The sequence below is a fragment of the Populus trichocarpa genome, chromosome 1 (genome assembly GCF_000002775.5).
Source record: "Populus trichocarpa isolate Nisqually-1 chromosome 1, P.trichocarpa_v4.1, whole genome shotgun sequence".
In the NCBI taxonomy this organism is placed as follows: domain Eukaryota; kingdom Viridiplantae; phylum Streptophyta; class Magnoliopsida; order Malpighiales; family Salicaceae; genus Populus; species Populus trichocarpa.
The window spans coordinates 17,519,971-17,539,877 of record NC_037285.2 but is presented as its reverse complement, the minus strand read 5'-3'; the positions used below and the strand labels follow the sequence as shown (position 1 = coordinate 17,539,877).

Genomic DNA, 19,907 nt, shown 5'->3' with positions numbered 1-19,907 from the left:
TGCTAAGCTCAACTATCTACAAGATGTTGCACCATTTTTCGAAGATCATCATTTCACACGTCTGTTTCTACAAATAGCTCCATCAAACTTGATTCACATCCAAGAACGGTAGCCTGTAAGAGAAAATTATTGTTAGTTAAACATATTCATATAAAACATCAAATTAAAAAAATGGATGTATTAAAAAAAGAATATTATCATTCACTTTGCATGAAAAAACGAATAGAATGTATCCATCATTGTACGTGGTAATGAAACGTGCTGAATATATTTCAGCCAAACAGACTCCGAGACGTACGGAGATCTGAAATCCTTCCAAACAGTCACGTCCTTTCAGTTTGGAAGCTCTTTTTCTTTCATAATGTTTTGCTTTCTTTTGCATCTCGTACCAAAAATCACTCAACCTATATGATACAAATGAATTAGCTATTAATAAGTGAAAAATAAAATGTTAAAATTTAGATTTAAAAAATTATTTTGATTTCAATTTTACCTAATTACAACGTAATTCTCTCAAACCCTCATAACAGTAGCATTGTCGGCTTTATTCTAGTAAAAACTTTCATTGCAGTTCAAATTTGTAAAAGAATAATTTCCTCAATATTAATAAAACTAACCAAATTAACAAAATAAAACAAAACTGTTTAAGTTAATACTAATCTTAAACCTTTTGAATCATGCATCAATCATGGGTTTCAATTTAGGATTTTTAAAAACCTGACTCCATTGAAACAATGGCACTTCTATCGATGATTTCATCGTCGATATTATGGTTCGAGAAGCCTTAATATTTGTAAACCTAAAATAACATTCGTTAATTGAAATTAATTTTTCAAAAATTATTAACATGTTCTTTATTTTTTAGTAGTGCATGAAAGGAAAATAAACTTACATTGAAAGGTTTGGCTTCAATTGGGCATGGTACTTCCTAGTAAATAAATCCCATTGTAAGAGGACCTCTTCTCAGTGTGACGACATCGCACTCGACGAGCCCATATCAAAAGTGGGTGCCTATGACTCAGGTGTTTGTTCTTGGTCAGCACCTAACGACTCATAGTCGTCAAAAGCGTTGTTAAAAGAACTAGCAGCGATCTTGTCCGTACGATGTGCTATTAGCTTTCCCCTAGGTATCTACATAAATTAAAGGATTAAGATGCTGTGAACCATTCCTATTTAAAAAGAAAATTTGGCAGCACCTCCCCTATACGAGAGACTACCTAAATTTTGTTTACTTGCAAATACATAACAATTTAAATTCAATTGCCACAAACTATCTAATTTTATTCAATTTGTTTCCTTGTCATTGAGTGAAGAGTTCACTCAACTTGTACTCAACCTAGTTTTTAGATTATTGTTTTTAGATTTTTTTATTAATACATATATTTATTATAGAGCAAATCAAATTATTGAATCTTTACTTTTTAACTATGATTTTACTTTATGAATAGAAAAGGCTTATTTTCTATAATTAGGTTATATACACAATTATTATCATAACAATATTATATTGTATATCCTATAAAAATCAATCTAAATTTATAACCTTAACTTGTAATTGAAATTGAACCTATAATTATAAATATAGGGTAATTAATTATTATTATTAACTAAGAATATTTAAAATTTATTAATGTTTAATAGAATATTATTAACTAATAATACTTAAAATCAATCTTATACATTTAATTGAAATTGAACAACAAAATTAGAAAAACAATTCCAACAATAACATTCATGCAATTATTAAGAACATAAAAATAAAATAAAATAAACAAAACCAAATATAAGTGTGAAGAAAAAAAAATCTTACCTTAATTTTGTTGTGAGTGAAGTTGAGAAGAGAAAAAAAAATTCATAAAGTATGTTAATTATAAAAAAAAAAAAAAAAAAAAAAAACTTAGAAGAGAAAAGAGGAGAAGACATACATGCGTGTGAAAGAGAAGAGAATGAGTTGGGGAGAGAAGATAAACAAATGAGGGACGTTGGTGTTTTTTGTAGAAGAAAAAGAGAGAAGAAGAGGAGGAAGAGAGAAGAAGAAGAAAAGGCGTGTCCATTGTGAAATTAGAGATTTTATTCTTTTAATTGGTGTTTTTTATCGACAGTCTTACCTGCGGTTAATTAACTATTAATATTTTTAACATTTCATTATGTAATTCTGCGTGTAATATTTAATTGAAATTTTTATTTTATTAAAAGATATTTAGAAACACTCTTAAATATTACAAATAAATTTTTATTCCATCGGTGATCTCATATATAATGGCACCATGAACAGTACCAATGAGAAGTGGATAATTCCAAAGTTTTCAGGAAAATACCGACATTAACTGTCGTTGATCCTGTATGTAATGAACACCATGAACAGTAGTGTTATTGAGAAGTGAACAATATAAAAAAATTAAAATAATATATTAAAATAATATTTTTTTTAATATCAATACATCAAAATAATATAAAAAAATTAAATTAATAACATTTTGACAGCATCTACAAACGCTCAGCAACCACCTACTGTCTACACCGGTGAGTTCATCAGCAACATCACTGCAGTCTGCATTTGGTTTAATTAATTTATGCAACTTCTTCTGTTAAGATTTCCTATTGCTTCGATACGCCAATTAATGCCTTCTTACTAAATACATCTTCTGCCAGCTGGCAGTTATATATCAAGTTGGAAAACACCCCCTCTTTATACATTCTGCACGACCCATAATTGTTTTGGGAAAAAAAAAAAAAAAAAAAAGCTTTTTAAATATGTTTCTGCCATGAATGCCTTCTCACTAATACATGAATGCTTCTGCCAGCTGCCAGTTACATTTACATTTGACCCAAAATATCAAGGTGGAACCCCGCTCCTATACTACTTTGTTTACACTCTTTATACAATCTGCACCGGCTAATCTTTATAAAATCTCAATGGTTATTTCATCCCTGATAATTATTTTAGAAAAAAATATAAAATCTTTTTAAATATTTTTTTATTCTAATTATAAATCAAAAAGCATATGTATATATTTAATTAAATATATCCAGAATTATCTGTGCTAATAAATGCAAAAAAAAAAAAAAAACAAAGTGGTAACGTGTCTATTCAACTTGCCTCGCTGCAGGTTAAATAAGTTTTTTTCTAACACAAAAGAATTAATGTGTAAGTGTTATTAATGTATTTTTTGAAATCGAGTAGAAAACATAACCATTAATCAAAAAATTAATGCTTACATATTATAAAATATAGTAAAGATTATATGTATTAATAAAAACACGTAAGATCTTAAACTAATTTTTAACATGGTAGAAGAATTGAACAATATTGCAATTGCTAAATCATTTCCTTAATCTTTATATATTAATTTTTTCAAAAAAAAGTGTAAATAGAAAAATAGATTATAGAAAACCACCTTTTAACATCAGGAAATCTAGATTTCTAACACCAATTATCTTGGCCATCTAAACCTACTTTTAAAGACATCAAACCGAGTCATAGCCATAGCCATTATAGGGCTTTAGACATGGATACATTATTGGGCTACTTAGTAGTTATAGGAAAATAAATTATAGATATCCATAATGGGTTAACATGGTCTATGATCTCTGAAATAGATGAGTGAGTGAGGGAAGATAACTTCCCTATAAATAACAAAAAAAAATTCAACAAGGAAAATAGTTCTATAACAGAAGAAAAGAGCGTGAAAGAGAGAACAAAAGGTGTTCTAAAGTTTGTAGAAAAAGAATTTGCGTTCAAAATAAAGGAAAGAAAAAACTTTTTCAAACTCTCAAAATGTAATTCAAATATGTTTAGGTTGTGAATTATGAGTCTCTTTCGTGTTCTAATTACATGTGATGACAAAGTGAAACAAGTTCCATGAGCTAATTTTGCTTGAAATTATTTTTATCTATTAGTTTTTTCAACATTACTATCAAAGCATGTGTTGGTTGTTTCTTAATCCATTTACATGTAAAAACTATTTAAAATATCATTGGAACAATTGATGAAGATCTACAATGAATGCTTTCAAAGTTTTGTTAGAAATCAATGCTCATGAAGCATATTTCATGATTTTTTTTATCTATTTTTTTTATAATGAACTAGTTTTTAGACTATGTAAGATGGATTACGTGTTTCTAGATAAACTCAATAAAAGACTTCTTAATTCATTGCCAACAACTAGATTATATTTTCAATTTTAGTTTAATGTACTTAAATAGTAGTTTTAAGTTAAGTTATTTTATTTTTTCTAAAATATATGTTTATTTTAAAAATATAATCCTCATATAATTGATTACGATAATAATAATTATAGATTGGGACCTTAGATGATGACTACGAACATAATAACCTTTTTATTCTAAACCTAATGCAGAATTATTATTTGCATAATTAATAATGGTAGGATTATGTATGTATATATGTATGTATGTATTAGGCATTAAATAATACACATATATGTCTATACATTTAGAAATATAGAATTTAAAATGGCAAATGCTTTTAAAATGTTGGTCTAGCTCAACAAGGGTGAGAAATTGAATAAAACAAATTATAAAATTTGAGATAAAAAAATTTAATATATGCTTAAAGAGCATGAGGCTTTACATGCTCTAAATATCTTCGTATAAAAGCAAGAAGATGGCACCAAATTCCAACATAAGAGGGGTCGTGAGGCTAATGTGTTAGTGTGTATGTCATGTAGTCAACTGGTTGGTTACATGTGAAACTGACTTTGTTCATGTAAAAGCATATTTATTATTAATAAAGGTTTTCTTTGTCTTTGATATTCATTTGTGTTTAATATTATATTAATTAATTTAGGGTAAAGATAATGTTCTTGGAATAAAAATGTTTTGTAGAGAAAATTATAAAATGGTTATAATTACGAGATTCTAAATGCATCCAAGCATTGTTCCTAAATGTTTCTAGTCAATTTTGTATTAAGAATGGACTTTAAGAGTCATTTAGACTAGTACATATTATGTTCTTTTCTTTCTAAAAAAAGCAGTTATTCTCATAAATTAGGATATGAAGGATGCTTGGAACTAATATGTAGGTACTTGTAAGATGATATGTACATTGAAGTAACCCGTATGAGGATTTCATAAGGAAAAATCATTTGTGTCTATGAAAAGACTCATTTAACAGTTGTGTAAATGATCCTTAGACTTAAAATCAATAAGGTATCTTATATAAGGCATGTTATGCTTTGATCATGTCTACACGTTGTTTTAATCAAGGGTAAAAACAATAGGTAGATATTAGGTATAGAATGAATTATATGAAGGTATTTGAGTGATCAAGAGAGGACTCGTCACTCTAGGTAAATTAGAAAAAATGTTCCACGTGTTTTTAAATAGTATTGATTGTGAAATCTTTGTACAAGGTGAAATGAGATTTGAAAAAAATTTCAAGTCTTATTCAAAAAATCAATGACTATAGTGTTGAGAATAAACATGATTTAACCGCATATACTCTCCATGTTATAATATCTAAATAAATATTCTTGATGAAGGGATAATAATTTCACTGAAAAATTATTCACTGAAAGGTTAAGTCAAACCATGTACGACTTTTTTAATATTTGAGGGATCATGATACATTGCTAGACGATGCATTTGATCTTTAAATAAATACCATAGTTGAATTGATAATAGATTAAATTATTTAATCTATTATTCCTAGCTGGACGATGCATTTGATCTTCAAATAAATATCATAGTTGAATTAATAATAAATTAAATTATTTAATCTATTATTCCTAGTTTATTAGAATTGTGATTTATATATAGGTCAATATATTAGGAACCTAATAGGTCACACATAATAAGAACCATTTGTCAAAAAATAAACTTGGATGATTAATCAAGTTTGACTTGATTCTAAATAAATTTTAGAAATTAAGGACTATAATGTAATTAACATAAAGGATTATAATTCTAGACCTATGAAAATCAAGTGGAGACTTGATTTAATAAATTTCTAAAATTGTTCTAAAATAATATGTATTATATTATTCCGATGGTAAAGTGATAATTTATTATTTATAGAGTTATTAAGATTCATCTATAAATAGAATATTATGCCTCGTGTTTTCTACAACATAACATACTTTACACACTCTACCTATATAGATAGGAAAAGTAGATAAAAGAAAAAATTAACACTCAATGCATAACAATTGTTCTGAAGTACATCATGAACAGTACATTGGTAACAGTCAAGGCCAAAGAAATAGTTTCTGTGATAAAAAATGTGTCGTACCATTCATCGAAGCAGAAGATTGTAGAGATAAAAATATTCACGCTTCTAAAATTATGAACACTAAGTGGGTTCCTGCAAATAATGTGTTGAGAAAGCTAAAAGTCTTGGAAACAACAAGGATGACAGCTAATTGTTTTCTGAAACATGGAATTCCATTCCAATTTATTGGGTTCAACACCATTGTGTGACAACCTCAGAGGTATGAAGCCTTCAGGGATTTTATTTTTCAAGATAAAATAAGGATGGAATCAATACCTAACAATAGGATTAGGAGGATGGGTTGTAACAGGTTTATTCCATGGCATAAATGTTTAGTCTCGATGTAAATTTTAAGTGTGTTGATTTGTTATGTTGTGTGTTAATGGTTTTAATACATGATTTTCTTGTGTAATAATAGTTTTAGTATTCACTAACTCATCTAAGATAAATAAACTATCACTAGGTTGTCTTAAAATATTAATTGGTGAGTAATAAAATTGCTTAATACATTATATTATTATATTTTAAAAAAATTCAAGATATTTTTTTCAAATATTATTGTATATTAATAGTTTTATTATTCACAAACCTACCTAAGATAAATTAATTGTCACCGGGTGTTGTCCTAAAGTGTTGATTAGTGGGTAATAAAATTCCTTAATACATTACATTATTGTGTTTAAAATGTCTTCGAGATATTTCTTTCTCGCAATGTTAGTATATTAATGATTTTGTTATTCACAACCCCACCTAAGATAAATGAATAGTAATTGAGTGTTGAATGATGGGTAATTAAATTGCTAAATATATTATTTTGTTGTATTTGAAATGTTTTCAAGTTAGTTTTTCTCATAATGTTATTTTGTATTAATGGTTTTATTATTCACAAACTCATCGAAGATAAATAAATCATCATTAAATGTTGTCCTAGAGTGTTGTTTAGTGGGTGATGAAATTATTTAATACATTACATTATTGTATCTAAAATATCTTCAAGATATTTTTTCTCATAATGTTATTTTGTATTAAAGGTTTTGTTATTCACAAACCCACCTAAGATAAATAGGTATTTTCGTAGAGTGTTGATATTTAATGAGTAATAAAATTGCCTAATACACTACATTATTGTGTTTAAAATGCCTTGAATATATTTTATTTAAGATGATGATGATGATGATGCTAAACTATTTGTTATTTGAATTTTTCATGCTCGTGTTGATATGTGTGTGAATTTATGCTTGTGCTTTTGTTTTTTGGTACCTTTCTATGATGTGAGCATATTTAGGTTAGGTTGGATGAGTGTGATTCTGCATACATCCATTGAGTATGAGCAATGGTTTTTAGGCCCACTTCAATCAATATAATTTTGAACGGACTCATGCCTATCAATTGAACACCATCCTCTCAGGTCTAACATCTATATTTCAAAAGTAAGGACTGAGCCTTATTACCATGCCTAAATTTAAAATCACTCTTTTAGATCTTAGTAGTACTTTACCTTTAATAATAAATGTGCATATATTTGTCTAGAAAAACACTTGGCATGTAAGCGCAATGAATGACTAGTAAGGGTTATAGAACAAGCCCTTACCTTAGATAAGATTTATAGAATGATTTTTATTTTTTTATGACATAACCAGCCCCTTACCAAGAACTTCTAAAGACTAGTAAGGGTTCTTGGGTACCATAAAATTAGATCGTGATCTTCAAGGACATAGCTAAGATAATTTTCTAGGGGGGCAAAACTAATAGAACAAGGCATAAAAAGAATTTTTTTTCTACCATACATGAGTTATAAACACAACAAGACTGCATGATTTAGTTTTGTACAAAGAACTTACAACAAACAAATATAAAAAGGTTTTTTATATGGGATAAAGGGCTAAGAGCAATACCCTAATAGCAATACCAAATTGAATTAAAGTTATGAAATTAATTTTATCTTTGTAATGCATCCATCATTTTAATTTTATTAGTCTTCATACCTATCAAATATAAACATATAAGTTTATAAGAAACAAAAACAATGAAAATACAGAGATACAAATGAAAATGAGAAAGCCTCTGGAAGAAAATACAGAGATACAAATCCACATAAAACGATCCACAAGTTTGTAGCAAAGAAAGAAGTCGACTAGGAAATTACTGTCAAAAGGATTAGAAAATAAACCCATGTCTGTCTTTCTGTTCCAAGACGTGCAGATATCACAAGATTTATAGATACAGCTAGACCTCACTTGAACTGCTTTAATTAATCTAGAATGTACATCTACATCATTCAAGCGTCAAGAAGGACATGAAAACAGCTATATGGAGAAACAAAATGCAATCAACAGTAATCATCAACTACTGTGATATTGCATGCTACAACATCTAATTCATTAAAATTATGCTTGGAAAGTTCACTAGGATTAGGAAATAAACTAAAAAATTAGGAATACACAGCTTTAATAACACCTCTGCAACAAACCATTCTTGATTTTTTCTTGAATAACACCAATCATTCAAATCAAGCATGTTACAGATTTAAAAATATTTTATTGGGACCACGTGATTTTTCAAGAAAAGACGAAATCATTTCCAAAAACATAAAATAAACTTGCCTATATATGTTATAAAGAAAAACAATTTAAAAGATAAAGGGAAATTAAGAATATACATAAAAACATGACAAACTAAAAAACCATTTCAGGATATGTGATGCTATTATATAAATTTCAGCCAAATGGGTGTTGATTGGTAATTAGATTTGGAAACCTTTTTTATGACTTCCATGTGTAGACAACACAAAGAGATGATGCATCATGGAAGAAAGATAATATAAAAATAAAATATAAAGGTATTCACAATATTTTGTTCTACAAAACATTTTTAGAATAATACTCACCTAAATCCGATATTATTTAACTTTTTAAGTGGCCAGGATTGTCATTCTTTTTGGTGTTTAGAATAACCAAGAATAGTGTTTGTAGTTGTGGAAAAAAAAAACTATTTATCTAAGCTGGCACATAAAACAAGAAGAACAGTCTATTAAATTCAAGTTGCATTCACTTTTATATACCTATAGAACTGAGAATATGGAAGCATTTTAGATAGAGAATGAAAATCTATTAAAAGGCAAATGAACCTTGTAAAAGTAGTAGTGGTAATAGTTTGCTTGATAGAAAGGATTAATTTTAAAGATTGCGTGAATGGGAGAAAAGTGAGTGAAGATGGTGGGATTTGTTGTTTTACAGTAGCAGTAATAGCTAGATTGAGTACAGAACTTTGTATTTTAGAACAAAGCCCAAACCATGTTGTTAAAAACAAAAAAAAAAGTTATTAAAAGTGTAGAGATTTTTTTTCTTATGTTATAAATTCAGGCAAGATGATAAATTTTTAAGAGTAAACTCGATGTGAATTGATTTATTTAATAGGTTTAAAAGAAATCTGGATGACATTTTTTTATTTTAAAAAACCAATATTGAATGATAAAATTAAAAAAAATAAGGCAAAAAATAAAAGAGAATGTCGAGCCATGTAAACTTTTCAAACCAGTAATCCGGGATATTAGATCAAAAATATCACACATGAAAAGGCAGTGAAACTCAATTCCCAGCAAATATAACATTGAATAATGAATTATCACTATTATTATTATTATAATAATTCCTATTCTCATTGTTATTATTATTATTATTATTATTATTGTAACTGTCACTACAACTACCACCATTATTACTATTATCAATAAATAATATCATAATTATTATTAGTATTAGTATCGTGATTATTATCATTATCATTATTGTCGTTGTTGTTATCATCGCTATTATTATTACTATTTATACTATTGTTATAATTATTATCACTGTCATTATAACTAATATTATCAATATTTTTATTCTTATCACTATCATCATCATTATTATTACTATTATAACCAAAATTATTATTATTATTATTATTATTAAGTACTACTACTACTACTACTACTACTACTACTACTACTACTACTACTACTACTACTATCACAATCACAATTACTATTAACTATTATTATACTATTATTATTATAATTGTTGTTGTTGTTGTTGTTACTACTGCTGCTGCTGTTAATATAATTATCACAGTTATTACTATTATAACCATAATTATTGATATTATAACCACTACAACCATTATAATAAACTATTATTATTATCATTATTATTGAAATAACAAAAATTATTAACTTATTTTGAAGGATAAAATCATAAATCGTAAAAACTTTGAGAAAAGGGCAAATAAAATAAATAAGAAATCAAACGAAAAAGGACCAAACTAAAATAAATATTATTACTATCGAAAACAAAACCATAAATTTGATTTGAAGGGTAAAATTAAAAACTGTAAAAACTTTGACAAAAGAGCCAAGGGAAAAAATATGAAATCAAAAGTAGAAAGACCGAATTGAAAAATATAATATACACAAATTAGAATTGAATGACTAAATTGTAAACAAATAAAACTCAAACAAAAGAGAAAATAACCAAAATCAAAAATCAAAACAAAGAGAATGGATTCTGAAACACCAACCAAAAATAGGGCTGGATTTAGGAGCACTGAAACTATAAAAGGAATAAAAACAAAATAAAAAATAAAAAAGAATGAGGACTAAAATGAAAAACAAAACATATGAGAAATTCTAATTGAAGGACAAAGTTGAAAAAAAAAACTTCTATAAAAAGAATAAGGACGAAATAAGAAATTCAAATAATGGGGACTGAAATTGAAAAACAACAAACAAAGAAACAAATAAGACAATTATGCATTTTAGCTGTCAGGAGAAAGAAAAGAAAGAAAAACAAAAAAAAATCGATCACTAGTGGCAATCCAACCATTATAAGCATACATGCGCCACACCATGTGAAAAAGGACACGGTTGTGCAATGAGGGAGAAAGCGGATGACCAGATTTGGTCATCAGGTGGTGTCACACGCGCTACCATCCACTGATTGGTGCGTGTAGAACACGTGACAACATCTTTTCGATTAAAAAATCAAAAACAAAACGTGAAAATACTAAAACACCCCTATGGCCCTCTTAATTACATAAAATACTCATGAGAAAATACCAAAATAACCCCAAAGGCAAAGCTTCTTTTTTGTCTTTTCTAAGGCTAAAAACGTTATTTTACTGTACATGAAAAGTGAAAAAACCTTGAAACACCATTTTCCAGCAGCGTAACTTTTTTTTTATCTTGAGAGCGAAGAAGTATTTTTACTATTATGAAAATTGTGAAAAGTTAAGAAATCTCTTGGTCAACAATTCTAAATTTTATTGACTCTAGAGGTAAAAAAGTATTTTTACTGTGTTAAAAAATTTGAAAAAACGCATTCATCCCAAATAATCTTTTAATGATCACGGAGCTAAAGGAAAAGAAAAAAAAACCCCAAATCAAAAGCTTAAATTTAATCCATTCAAGAGTAAAAGAATGTCTATGGTAATCTATGTAGAGCTATAATAAAACCCACATGCTGTCTAGCTTTTGTTAATATAGCATTGTGATTCACTAAGAAAGAAGCATAATAATATAAATAGTTTCTGGAGGACGAGTTTTCAAGGAGTAATGCTACTTGAAAATCTCAATGGCTTTGGACGGTATATAAATCATGTTATAAATTCTTAAAAGCGATATGTATATGTTTTGAAAATTTGCGGAAAAAATAATTTTAAGGGACTGTAAATTATAAATTAGTCCCTTAGTTTCAAGAAATTCCCTTATTTAAAAAATTAACTAATTATTTAGCGAGTGTTGGTCATGTTTAATTTAATGTTATTTTTTTTCAAAAATATTTCTTCTTTTCTCATAATCTTTCCATAATATCTATTTATTTTTAAAATAAAAAACATTGGAAAAGAATGTAAATTGGATGAAAAGAATTAAATAATTAGTTTCTAACACATGCGAACTAATTAATTCATTTCTCAAAAATAGAGGATTTATTTATAATTATGTTTGTAACTTGCACAATTCTTATCTTTACTTAATTTTTTGTATAATATAGAACAAAAGTAGAATATATTATGGAAAAAGACTTGATATTAAGACATGAGATATTTGCACAAAACATGTAAGTATAGCACTAGCATTCTTCGAGCTTCAAAACTATAGTTTTAAATTGTATAGAAAACTCTGAACTAAAAGTTCTATACTCAATCTCTTCTAATGAAAAATATCACATAAAGTAGTTCAAATAAGAGCTAAAACGGATCTAGATATAAAAACATAAACAAAATAAAACTATAAAATTTAACTAAGAAAAGAATCCTAAAATAACTAGAAAAATCCCGAGCAACAACTTCTATATTAAATTTATGCTTGTTCTTGAACTCAAACGGTATTGTCTTTATAATCTTGTAGAACTTTTTAGTAAAATTTCAACCCAATTCAATTGTTGAATCGGAATTTAATGTCTTATTTTTTGTTAGAAATGTCATGAATCTGGACTTTTTCTTAAGTTATGACTGTTGTTACACGTCCCATGTTAGGCTTCCTCACTTACGATGAGAAATTAAACTCTTCAATTACAGATAAATATAAATAAATACTTTGAATATAATATTTATTGTTACCAATTTATGCATTAGATAGCTTGCCTTTTCACTAGTGTAGATGCCACGGGAAGAAAGTTTGTGTATGTATAGAAGGAGTTAAGACTTGCATGTTCCTAGATATGTATATCTTTTCTTAGTGCTTTAACCTCTCTGTGGAATGAAACTTCAAGATAATCCTCCATGATATCTCCATATAACTCTACAGAAATCAACGTAGGATCACATTTTGCTTCTTCCTTCCCCAACTTAATTTCAAAAGAATGAAGTTGTTTGTCAGCTTCCTCTCAACATGATAGAATAGCTTTGAAACTTCAAAACTAGAGATTTATATATCTAAAAATTTTCATTTGTAATCTCTCTAATTCATCACCTTGCAAATTAAATCTTAATATATAGTAGTTTTTGGTTTCAATTTATAATGTAGCAGAACAAATCTATCCCTCAATAATATTTTCATTCAGAACCACAACAACAGGTGGTTTACCTTATGTGATCAAATTATTATGAACCATTCTTCATCGGAAAGAAATTCTAGCTTTCAGCCTATTCACGACTGTTTTTTATCTTCTCCTCTGAAATATTCATGCATTCCTGAAGTCTATTGCATTTAGCAACCCAATCAAGGAATTTCGCTATGTCCAGATCTCCATTGAAACTAGAAATATGAATCATCGGATGAAATTCATTAATCTCATGAAAACATCTTTCATGTCTTTGTCTGGTATAATTTATGTAGCCTCCTACAATTTTGATCTCACCAAACTCTTCCACGCAGGTAGGTGGTGGTTGTCTATATGGGATTAATGTAGGAAGGGGTTTGGGGGGTTTGGTTTGTCTTGAGCTAAGTCTCAGGGCATATCACTCTTCTTTTCACTATTTTTGTTTGCGTATTCCCTGGTAGAAGTTGATCTAGCAGCTTAGTTATGTCTACTAATGACCATTTCAATCGATCAAGCCTCCACAATTGTGTTCTTTGCAATGCTTCTTGAGCACACATCACATATGGTCTTCACGGGGTGGGAACATTTTTTTCCCAATATTGAATAGGCTAACACACTCTAAAACCAATTGATGCATCGTATGGTATTAGGGTTTCTCAAGCTCTAAAAATTACAATCTTTAAATTGTAGAGAAAACTTTGAATTGAAGATTTTTTAATAAGGTTATGAATTATCAATCTCTTCTAATAAAAAAAAAATAACACAGAAGACTGTTTAAATAAGAACTAAGTCCAATCTAGGTATAGAAATCTAGACCAAATAAAATTATAAAAACTTAACTAAGAAAAGAATCCTAAAATAACTAGAAAAAACTCATGCAGTAACTTCTAGGCCAAATTTGTGCATGTTTCCAAACTCGGATGGTGGTAGTCTTTGTAATTTTTTTAAAGGAACAAGACATTTTGAGTGCTTAGCTTGGTCAAATAAAAAATTATAGCTCGTTTTTTTCATAAAAATCATTTAACATGTCTGAATTTCTTAAAAGTAAATAGTTTACAACAGAGTAAAGCATGAGGATTAGTCTCCAGCGTCATTTTCCTTCGCTGGTTACGAAGGGATCCGCCTGGTTTTGGTTTTGTGAAACCACCACAAATTCAGTGATTTTTGTGTCTAAAGAAAGCTAACTTCATCTTCATCACCAAAGTAGTTTTTCTAGTGGGGAACTTTCTGAAAAGGCACCGATGTTACTCAGATTTCAACAACTCTTGATCCCACTATTGCAAGGTATCTCCAAAGAAGGAGGTGGACTGGAAGTTGACAGTTTTAGAAGATTAATATGGCAACTCTTAACATTTATCATATATAAAACTCGTCTTTTTCTACAAAAACTAGTTTCTGTGATGTCATTAGTGAATAATATGGAGAAGCTACACTGACTGGTATATCCTTCGCTTAAGGTTTCGAGAGTATAATGAAAAGGTTCTGAGGTGGGATTATTTCGAAGAGGAGCTACGGAAAGCCTCAAATGAGCCGATTGATACTGATTTTCTGTGCAACTTGTCCATCCTATTGCCATTTCCCGCTCTACCTCCGGAGTCCTTCAAAACATCAGCAAATTTTGCCATCTCGGATTTCTCAATAGAATGCAAGTCTTGATCCAGTAAATTGTCAAGTGACAAATCGCTAGTTCTACCTGATGAAAATCTCATATGCCCATTAGACGATCCTACCTCCCTAAATCTCTGACTGTTCTCCAGACTCCTGCTGATTCTTTGGATATCCATGGAATGTCTAAACGAATGCCTGGATGAATAGAAGGATGGAGTTTGACCTCCAGTAGATTGCAAATCACTTGTGGCGTCTGTTGGTGTTGAAACACTTAAACTGCCATTTGGAGAATCAAAATCTCCTGTCACTCCAGTTCTGTCACCTGAAGATCCATGAATGTGATTATGAGTCTCCTTTCCCAATAAAAGTTTCCTAAGCTTGTGGAACATTTTGGTTTTCCCTGAGTGGCTCGTTTTTGGTGATAGAGGATCATCAAGTTCTCCTGCGTCTGTGATATAGGAGGCCTGGGAGGATGACCAGTGATCAGGTTCAAACTCCATTATGTTGATCCCCTTCTCCGCCATTCCTTCAGTATTTGCAAATTCAAGTATGAGCTGTTTTGCTTTCATCTCAGACCTAGGGCTTAGAGACTTACTAAGGTCTCTTGCAACAGTTTTACCATGAGGGGGCTGAAAATTGCGCATTTCATATCGCAAGCAAGCATTTACCCATCGAAGATAGACTAATTCTTCAACATCACTGCACCGGTCTGCTTGGAGTTGCTCAACTTCCTTTGCCAAGTCCTCATTTTCCTGCCTTAACCGATTGCCCTGCTTCCTTAATGTTTCTGTCTGCAACAAAATGAAACTAGAAAATGAATCACATGATAATCGGGTATAACTGAGGAATGATGCATGAATTATTAAGAATGAACTAATTACTAATTACCTCTGGATCCTCCAGAATGGAATTAGCAAGGATTTGGGTGGACTCCAGTTGAGAAAACAATTCAGAGTTTTCTAGATGCAATCTGGAGTTAGATTTCCTCAACTCTTCTGCCTCAATCTCCAAATCCTTCAGCCTTTGCAACTTCATTTTAATATCTGAATCAGTTTCAGCAGACATGAGTTCCTGCTCTTGCAACCTAGAAACTCTCTTTTTAAGGGACAATATCTGTTCTTTGTTCTGCTCTGCTTCAGACCTTAGTTTTTTCTTCACCAGTTCAAGTTTTGACCTGGCAGCATCAAGCTCGGCAACAACTTTCGCATGATCCACCACTTGAGCTTGCAGTCTTCTGTTATCAGCCCTCAAGGACTCAATTTTCAGAGCAAACAACTTAGCCTCCATGTTGTTTATTTTCAAACGGTTTTGCAATTCCATCACAGCTGCTTCTTGCTCTTTTAGGCCATAAAACTCAAGCATTTGGACCTCAAGGTTTCTTTCCCTCTCTCGAAGCATTCTAACCATGTTCTTCAGATGCCTGATATCTTGCTCATAATCGACCTTTTCCACACTTTCGAAGGATCTTGGAGTTTCCACATCTGATATAATTGTTTCTTCTTTCTTGGATGTCTCAGAATTATTGGCAGTAAAGTCCAATTCCTTCACAAGATCATTGAATTCAGTCAAGAGATACCCATCTTTATCCCCACTGTGTCTACTGCTTGGAGACAAAACCTTGGAATTATGAACAGCAACATTCAGCACGCATGAGTCATCCTATGGAACAGAGAGCATGAAATTACTTTTCAAAAATTAATAACAAAGACATAAAATTTCATCTTTTGAAGAGCCATAAACCACAGCTCAATAGCCAAACAAACAGGTAAGAGAATTTAGTTTTCTAAAATGACTCGTGACAAATGGAGTACAAGTAACTCTATGAAATAATCCAGAGTGACACAGATTTTACCTGCAAACATCATTCTGCAGAAAAATAAAAGGAGCACAGGGTAGAATTTAGACACCATATTAAACGAGTTAAATACTTTATTCTGGTGCCCTCATATTTTTTACTCGGGCAGAACTTACAATGAAGTCTTTCCATGGCCTAGCGAGCTCATAATTTTCACTAATTCCTTAAAATATTTCTTGAGGGAGAAGCGGCGGGTTCAGTTTTTACAGATATATTCACAAAAGGTAAACATGTAGTAAGGTGATGAGAAAACAAAACAATTCAATTTCAATTAGATAAACTGATTTTAGAAATGCTTTCACAATAAAATTGTTCGATTCAAAAAAGCAAAGTAAAACAAAGGAAATACTACAAGGTTCACCGATCACCACTCTGCCATCTTGAGTTCACTGCTGACAGACAGTTGCTAATTCAAGTGTTACTATTAATCAACCTAAATGCATTGAATATTAGCAATAGAAAACATTATCCTGTACTATCAAAATTTATGAACGAAACTTACATATCTTTCTGCTGAAATTGAAGCGACACTGCCAGAACTCGATGTTCTATTCTTCACTTGAAGATCGTCTCCGTGCCAAGTTCTTTCCCCCCCAACGTCAACCTCACTACCATGATCTATAAACAATGAAAATAGACAGAATTATCAAAACATGGACAGAAATAAAAGCAAGACCAGTCAGTGGATAAGGAGATCAAACCTGAAGAGCGTGGGGAGCAAGGAAGCTGGGAAGACTTATTCATGTTGATTTTCAAGCGTGCAAGGAGAAATCCAGCAGAAGAGAGTGCTAAAGCCACCCCAAATTTGATTAAAACAGGCCTTATGTCACTTTTATCTTTTACCATGATACAAGTCAACTTATGAATCCACATGAAAAATAGAGAGAGAGAGAGAGATCATAATTCATAGGTCGTCTTCATCATCATCCTCCATCTACATAGCCAAAACAACCAATATTAGCCAGCCTAATATTTACATTAACAGACAACAAGAACATATATATATTGAAGAACCAGCAAAACCCACATATAGAATTAATCTTGATTCTAAAAAAACATAGAGAAAGACCTTGAACCCCATGGTCCTTGCCATATAAAACCAAGAATCCAGAATAAGCCAAACCTTACCATTTAGTACGTAAGTTTTAAGATGGGAGGTGGCCAAAAGGGATAAATGAATAATCAAAGAAGCAAAATTTAATTCAAAGCATGCTGATTTCTTCTAAACAGAGAGCTTAAAAAAACTAAACAAATAATGATCCACGCCATGTTAAAGCAACAATTGATGAATAAGAAAAATCCCAAAAAAGCAACGTCTTTATCAACCATGCTCGTTCTGTTGGAATACAAGCCTATAGCTAGAAACCAGAAAGGATCAACGAGATAAAAAAATAAGGGAGAAAAAAAGCTCATGTCGATAAGACAAATTGCATACCCAGAAACAGAAACCGAGATCAAAACAAGCCATTTCAAGTTTAAAAAATTAAAAAAAAAATGAGGTATGACAAAAACCCCACTGGAAAATTCAGTTATATATAATTTTGATAGAGAGAGAAGACTAAATTATTAAAGAGAGGGATTGCAAGGGCATTGAATCTTCAGTGGCAAGCGCGCTGTCTAGAAAGCGAAATTATTGATATCGATTTTTTAAACAATATAAATATAATTTTTTTTGTGTATTTCAATGAAAGAATAATTTTAATAACTTATTTGTACTTTAACTACTTTTAATTTTTTAAGAAAAACATTGAAAAAATAATAATCTTTAAATAATTTATTTTAATAACGTTTTTTATTGAGCTATCTCTTTTAGCTGTAAAATTAAAGAAAAAATTATAATTTTGAAACCTATTAGTTTTTTTTTAAGATGGTACGTATTTGATTTAATTAATAATAAAAACGTACAGCTTGTTGGGTTTCTGTCTTGTCTCGTGTTCTTTTTAATGGCATATCAAAAAGTTAGGTGAGACAGAGAGAGACAAGTTGATTTGTTTTATTGTCTGAAAGAGAAATTTTGGTTAGAAACTACAAACACCCAGATTCTGAACCTTTTTCTTTTAAAGAAAAAAAAATATTTAGAAACTAGTAAACTCTTCCTGGAATTTTTTTTAATGAAAAATAGTTTTTTTTCTATTTTCAGAAAATAAATTTTTTTTTCATTTGAATCAATGGACTTTTAAAAAAAAAATACTACAACAACAACAACAAAAAAAATTTCTAAAATAAAAAGTAAATAAGTTTTCTAAATCCTTATTAATTTTATATATATATATATAAGTTGTTAAATTTGGTTTTGAAATAATTTATTTTGATACCTTTTTTTTAAATAATTAGAACGAGCTAAAATCCCTTTGAAAAACATTGTAACTCACACTCATTTACATTGTTCATTGACACACTGTAATGACCTTTTTGTTCCTTCACTAAAAAAACTTAATACTAGTTATCAAGTGGCATTAACGTAATTTCACATAACCCATTTATGATTATTATTATATTGACGGGGAATAAATAAGTTTTTTTTTCTTATTGATTACACAGTGAAATGACCAAAATATCATTGAAAGTAAAAAAGTTAAACATGGCATCAAGGGGTTTTTTTTTCACAAAGATTTTTTTGTTAATATAATATCAGTTGAGAGGCAATTTGGTATTTGAAAAAATATAAAAAAAAAACAATTAAAATACATAGTGAAACTACAAAAAAAAACCCTTAAAAGCAAAAAAAAAAAATTAAACCTAGAGTCAATGGGGGTTTTGGTCTTTTCACAATGGTTTTTGCATAATTATTAAATCAAGTTAGGGGCAATTTGGTATTTAGATAAAAAAAAAAAAGGCAGGGGCAAGCAGCGCACTCAACGACGTGTGGGAGGTGCCTGCACCCATTGTGCAGCGCCTCTCTGCATCCAAAAATGTCTTTTTGTCATGTCGGCGTTAGTGGTTCAATTTGTCATTGGTGACCCTTTTTGCTTTCTTTTATAAAGAAAATAACATAATATATACCCGTCTCAATAGATCTAATTAATGTTTAGTCTTAATAAAGCATTAATTAGGAACATTTAGGAACAATGTTGTGATGCAATAGGAATCTTAAAATTTTAACTTTATAATTTCTTTTGCAAGATATTTTTGTCCCAAGAACTTTATCTTTACTCTAGATTCATTAATCAAATATTAGATTTATTAATAAAAT

General features: G+C 29.6%; 1 protein-coding gene across 2 annotated transcripts; it reads right to left on the bottom strand.

Moving 5' to 3' along the window:
- Positions 1-14,572: 14,572 nt before the first annotated feature.
- LOC7475109 (protein CHUP1, chloroplastic) lies at positions 14,573-18,342 on the bottom strand. Of its 2 annotated transcripts, none has more exons than XM_024592826.2 (5): positions 18,150-18,342; positions 17,416-17,648; positions 17,217-17,332; positions 15,748-16,518; positions 14,573-15,650 (listed from the first exon to the last, which is right to left on the bottom strand). In XM_024592826.2, exons 2-5 carry the CDS (start codon positions 17,585-17,587, stop codon positions 14,745-14,747), a joined length of 1,965 nt encoding a protein of 654 aa, XP_024448594.1. In that variant the 5' UTR covers positions 17,588-17,648; positions 18,150-18,342; the 3' UTR covers positions 14,573-14,744. The 2 variants fall into 2 exon arrangements, with proteins under 2 accessions (XP_024448594.1, XP_024448600.1); XM_024592832.2 differs by lacking the exon at positions 18,150-18,342 and adding an exon at positions 17,843-18,140.
- Positions 18,343-19,907: the final 1,565 nt, after the last annotated feature.